Source organism: Sesamum indicum, linkage group LG12 (assembly GCF_000512975.1).
Source record: "Sesamum indicum cultivar Zhongzhi No. 13 linkage group LG12, S_indicum_v1.0, whole genome shotgun sequence".
NCBI classification, from domain to species: Eukaryota; Viridiplantae; Streptophyta; class Magnoliopsida; order Lamiales; family Pedaliaceae; genus Sesamum; species Sesamum indicum.
The window spans coordinates 1676912-1683102 of record NC_026156.1 but is presented as its reverse complement, the minus strand read 5'-3'; the positions used below and the strand labels follow the sequence as shown (position 1 = coordinate 1683102).

At 37.2% G+C, this 6191-nt stretch overlaps 1 protein-coding gene across 1 annotated transcript in view; it reads left to right on the top strand.

The window, feature by feature from the left end:
* The window catches only part of LOC105175011 (DNA damage-inducible protein 1), a gene marked incomplete in the record, with an annotated part of 6847 nt that extends 1123 nt beyond the window's left edge, over nt 1-5724 (top strand). Inside the window, 12 exon segments of the mRNA XM_011097306.2 lie at nt 1106-1222; nt 1835-1900; nt 2565-2627; nt 2708-2752; nt 3199-3260; nt 3361-3454; nt 3614-3706; nt 3791-3860; nt 3996-4066; nt 4560-4608; nt 5148-5173; nt 5380-5724. Of these exon segments, the coding sequence (XP_011095608.1) occupies nt 1106-1222; nt 1835-1900; nt 2565-2627; nt 2708-2752; nt 3199-3260; nt 3361-3454; nt 3614-3706; nt 3791-3860; nt 3996-4066; nt 4560-4608; nt 5148-5173; nt 5380-5508 (885 nt within the window).

Here is a 6191-nt window from a genome sequence, read left to right as displayed (position 1 = left end):
CCAGCAGCAGTTGCGTAACGATTCTAATGTGATGGCCCAACTATTTCAGGTATAGAAAGTCGGGAAACCTGTAATAGGGCCCTTTACCTTGATTGAAAATTAGAGAACCCTGCCTCCTAGTTTACACAAAGATAAAACAATTAAGGAATAGTGATCGCTCAATCTTGTAATGGCATGACTGTACAAGTGCAGTAGGGAAAAAAAATAGCAACAAAGAGGTAAATTGACTTACTAATTCACATGGTTGGGAACATTAAAGGCTCCCTAGGCCTGTTGATCAAGAGAATGAGCACACCATTCAGTGACTACTGTGATTGTACGCCCTTACTATCTTAAATTTCATGGGCTTGTTTCCTGATAGCAACGGGCACATGCTCATAGTACAACCTGCCAGAGCATGCAAATACTGGCCCAAGTTTTGTAAAATGCTTAAGAAAAAGGATTGTAAAGCTGTTGGGTTCTGTTCATGTGCTGTAAATTAGGTTTCTGCCTGACCCTTTGATTTGTCTGAGTACCACTGGTTTCATTCTAGTAAACTGCTGATACAGCCTGTTGGGCTTTATTTGCCGTGAAGAATTGGGTCTTGATATTGGCCTGAATATGATTAATCATGATAATCTATGGTTTTTGACCAAGTTATCGCCTTTGTTGAATAACTGCCAAAATTGTTGCAGGTGCTAGTTAATATCATGAAAAAGTAGCTATTTTCAAGCACAGAGACTTTCTGGACCAACTTAAATGTCCTTACTGGAAGATTATATATATATGGGCTATATCTTATCCTGAAAAAGGTGTTATTATTTAATCCTACTCCCTTTTCGTTTAAGAATGGTCAACATGGAAGGAAGAAAAAACTATGATGCATGACAGGATGATTGGCTGGTGAAATGAGTAATTGAATAGTAAAAGGCATGATCATGAGCCCCTGCTATCTTCCGTTACAATATTATTGCAATATCTCTAGTAAGCTCTATGGTATTAAATTCTTTTAATTGGCTGCAATGTTCAAATGCTCCCTATTTGTTTTCTAGCTTATGATTGTTGGCGTATTTTCATTAGTCTAAAGGTAATTTGTTCTACAAATAATTTTTATGTGAACTGGTAGAGTGATCCTGAGTTAGCACAAGTGATTCTTGGAAATGATTTGAACAAGCTGCAAGATCTGTTGCGCGTACGACATCGCCAGAGATCTGAGTTAAGGCGTCAACAAGAGGAGGAGTTGGTAAGTATCAGCTATTTCTTCATCATTGATTTTTTGGGTCCTCCACAATCCCCATATGCAATGCTTCAATTTTGAAAGATTGTGAACTTTACACAGAAATTCACCTTTTTAGTAGGTGAACTGGGACTCAGTATATGGCATGTTTACATATTTCGGTATCACTAAGTTTAATTGAATCTGTCTCAAGCTTGAGAGAATGAGTGGTTACCTTTTGCTCTGGTTTTTCAGATGATGTTATCCTACTGTTGATTGACATTTGCATTCTCAGTGTGACAATGCAAATTTGCTTGAGTCTTATGCTTCCTATCTCCTGGTTGGTGTTGGGAGAGGTTGCTTTGCTGCTTGTTTATACCCTTCCGGTGATATGTGTTTTCCATTTTCTAAGTATTCTAATCATTATCACCGTCATTGCCCTGTGCTAAATTCTGATTCTGTTTCTGAAGTAATAACAATCCTCTCCGGGCTCATATAAACTGCTCTGATCTGAACACTAAATTGTATTATGATTTCTTCAAATAATAACAATTCTTTCTGGGACTATGACTATTCTGATCTGAGTCTTGTGGATCATTGTTTGAGAAATTAATATGCTGAAAATTTTTATTTGCATAGGCTTTACTATATGCAGATCCATTTGACGTGGAGGCACAAAAGAAAATAGAAGCTGCTATTCGCCAGGTCAGATAGTTTCCTACATTAATCTTCTAGGTGATTTATAATGGGCAGACTCATAGGATATCAGCTCATGGATTATTCTTTGCATCTATGAGCGTTCCTCTGGAAAGATTGATGATAGACGTTTTAAAGATGTGTGGCTGTTCTTTGACCTATTAAACCAGATCTTGTATGTTACTCAGCACCTGTGGCTTTTTAACTTGAAGTTCCAGGGATAGTGAGAAAGAGAGCTTGTGGCTACCACTTGAAGTGTTTGATTATGATTTATCAATTTTATTTTTTTGTGTGCACAACTTATGAGTTTGAGGCAGCTGATATAATCTTTAGTTCGAGTCCAAGTTTTTCTCATCACATTTATTAGATGTTCAACTGTCTCAGTACCTTTTGTCGGCTAGCTGATCATTGAGGACCATGCAAAAGAACTGGTTTTAGTTGGTACCCTTGTAATGTTTCTATTGTTTGTAGTAAGATCATAGTAATCCTGGCACTGAGATAATACATCGGTTTTTAGATCCCTTTTTCCTCTGATTTTTATATGGGTTCAGAACATGGGATTCAGCAAGTTTGGTACTTAGCAATTTATTTTGTGGTTTTTGGTTTGTAAGAATGTTGCAATGGATATTAGTTCTTTTACGTTGGTTACAACAAATCATTTCATGATTGGCAGAAAGGCATTGATGAGAACTGGGCCGCGGCTTTGGAATACAACCCTGAAGCATTTGCAAGAGTGGTACGTATTGCTATGTTGTCTGGTAAAATACATTTTTTATTTTTTTTAAAGTAAAATTTACATGTATATTCTGTTTCCAGGTAATGTTGTATGTTGACATGGAAGTTAATGGTGTCCCATTGAAGGTACTGAATTGGTACAGTGACGCGGTTTTATTTTCTTTAGTTGCTCGTTCATCAGCTTATGCCCCATTACGAGAAAGATTCGAATAAAACCAAATCCCATCAAGGAAATAAGGAGCAAGGTGGAAGTGTCCGGAAGACCTTGCTTCTATTTTTGGGGGCACTATTTGTGAACCAACCTAACTAACATACAAGGAAAACATCAATAGTCACCCGATTCTTTGAAAGAGTTGGGTTTCATTTTTTATTTGGATATATGTCATAGTTCAACCTCACAATTTTTAGTTCTTATATTGGCTGCTGTCAGATACTTGACCACAAGTACCACTTGCACTGGATCTTATAAGTTAGAATGTAAAACCAATTTAACAATATGGACAATTTTGTGGTAAATGTGCAAGGTTTGTCCCAGTTTAAGCAAGGTAAAAAAATTTTTGTCTTCCTTGCAGGCCTTTGTTGACAGTGGAGCTCAGTCAACAATTATATCTAAAAGTTGTGCTGAACGTTGTGGGTAATGTATCCTCTAGATTCTTCTGCATCGTGGACATTATTGGTTTGTCTAGTGTTATTCTTTTATTGATAGGGATGCTGTTGGCTTTATGTTCTTCCAGATTGTTAAGGCTTTTGGATACTCGGTATAAGGGTATCGCTCATGGAGTTGGTCAGTCTGAGATTTTAGGTCGGATACATGTTGCCCCAATCAAGGTATGCAAATATGAACTGCTACTTCTATTTTTTGCTAACTGAGTATTTGTCTCCCCAGTTTTTTATTTCTATCCCTCGGTGCTTGTGCTTTTGTCTAGTTTCATATAATATGCCATGCCTCTTGAATTTGACATGTTTACTTCCATAATAATGTGGCAGATTGGAAGTATATTTTACCCTTGTTCCTTTCTGGTGCTGGATGCACCCAACATGGAATTTCTCTTTGGCCTGGATATGCTTCGCAAACACCAAGTAATGTCTTTATCTTTGTGTTCCTTTTCTTCTGTTCTAAGCCTACTTTGATATTGATGTACTTAGACTACCTTTTTTCTGCAGTGCATTATTGATCTGAAGGAGAATGTACTGAGAGTTGGTGGAGGAGAGGTTGCCGTACCTTTTTTGGCAGGTAGAATTTCGTATTTTTTCTTCAATTTCTGAGGCTTACTTTTTCATTGGTTATGAAATTTGGTATTGAGCTTCAGTATTTTAAGTTGCTCAAACTGTGCTTTTGAGTTATTTTTCATTGATTTTAAAATTTTAGAAAAGGACATTCCTACACAGTTTTTGGATGAAGAGAGGCACGCCAAGGAAGCTTCTAGCTCAGGAACACAAGTAAGGATATCTAACGATCATGCTATTAGTTGTATTTACATTTTTACCTGATTCCTTAATTTTGTGGGGAGATTGTGTTGGCTTCACTAGAATTACTGTTGAAGTATCCTGCAGTTTTTTAGTTAAAAAGTTCTCTCATTTATCTCAAATTGAATTAAATGAATGCTTGAGATGTTTCTAGAAGTATCAGTGTTCAGAGCATCCACTAGATTTTATTTGACTGCAGGTTTACTATACGTATCAAAAGCAATTTTGGGAATAGGTTACTTGAAATCTCTGTCAATTTAGAGAACCATAATCTGCTTTCTATCTGCTAGCATATAGGCTACTTGCTGGGACTACCTGTTCCATTCCCTAAGCTTTGTGAAAGATGGGTTCAATATCTGTGTTCTGCATGGTTTCTCGGTTGAGTTGCTTTGCTACAGCATATGTACACTCATTTGTAATAACAAATTGTGGCCAAGCATTCTGATCAATCTCTTCTGGTTTTCAGGCTACATCCGCAACTAAAGAGCACATTAGTACACCAGGAGGCCCTTCTGGTTAGTTCTGACATTTCTTGAAGAAGCATTTAGTTGTAAATGCTGTGTGACGTTAGTTGAACTCTCCTGTATAAGCATTTCCTATGTTTATACTGAAACCGAGGTCTGGAGTCCTTGCCTGTTAGTTTCATGGGACAAATGATTGGAGCTAACCAACATTAACTATGCAATGAGTTGTTCGAAATTTTACAAGTGGCAGAGGGACTGAGGGTTGAGGCAAGAAATATTAATATGCTATGGGGTATATCTGTTTGAGTAAATGCTTCCGAGTGGCAGAGATGGGAAACATGATGGATTCATAACAGCGGGCATACATATTTCTTCTTTCTCATATATGTATGAAAGATTACTCTCATTCTTGTGTAGTTTAGTTTAGTTGGGCATTCTATGAACTACAGCTGGGCTTTTATACATTTGCCGGTGATGGTCTGCATACCGTGTATATGTTATTGCTCTTTCATTGTTCTTGTGTGAAGCTCTTGTGCATGTACACTGAATTTACTGCTCTGGAACTAATGTTTTTTCTAAATGAACTACAGGAAGCACTGGCAAGAGTACTTTCCAGGTACTTTCTAGTTACAATAATTTAACTTTATGTTAGTCTATCAGTGCGTTCAATACGTGTTTGTTAGTTTTATATATTATGATCATACCTATAACTTAATTATATACTAATGTCCTGTCTACCATCTTGCCTTTGCCTGACGTAGTCAGTTTGAACTCATTAACTTACCAGGATTAAGCTCGTGGCATTTGGTTTCATTTGTGCAGGGACCTGAATTTGAAGCCAAAGTCGCAAAGCTGGTTGAGCTAGGGTTTGGAAGGGAGCAAGTGATTCAAGCTCTGAAGTTTTTTGACGGCAATGAAGAACAAGCAGCTGGATTTCTTTTTGGCGGATGAAAGTGATCTATTTGATGTTGTGGATTATTTATTATTTTTTTTGGCAATTGTGTACACTAAATGCTCTCTGCACATTTGGTGGTTGAACTGTGGGAAAAATCTTGCAGTTGTTGGGCTGAGCCTATACCTGATTTGTAGAACATTGGGGTTTGGAGGAATGAGTGAACTTGTCCTTATGGTTGCCACGTTGGGCTATTCCTTTCTATATTATACATGCTCATCTTTTCCATAGGTTGTTGGACGAAACATGAACTTCTACCATTTCTACGTTACATTATGTTCATGTCATAATGGAAAATGGAAATTCTGCGATCACATTGTCCTCAGTTTTTGCCTTGTCAATGGTGAAGTGTTTATTTGCCGTGGCACTGGTTTGGGTTATTGGGGAATTAATTTACGAGTTTCCATTGTTGACGTAGGGTACGCGTTGAATCTATATACACATTAATCAACTGAGCTATAGTCAGCAGCAGCTCAGCCTCACCCATTCTTTCTAAGCAGTTGTACATTTTGAAATATTTAAGGTATTCTAAGCAGTTGTACATTTTGAAATATTTAAGGTATTCTAAGCAGTTGTACATTTTGACTCTTTCCCGTTTACTATGACAGTTGTACATTTTGAAATATTTAAGGTATTCTAAGCAGTTGTACATTTTGAAATATTTAAGGTATTCTAAGCTACG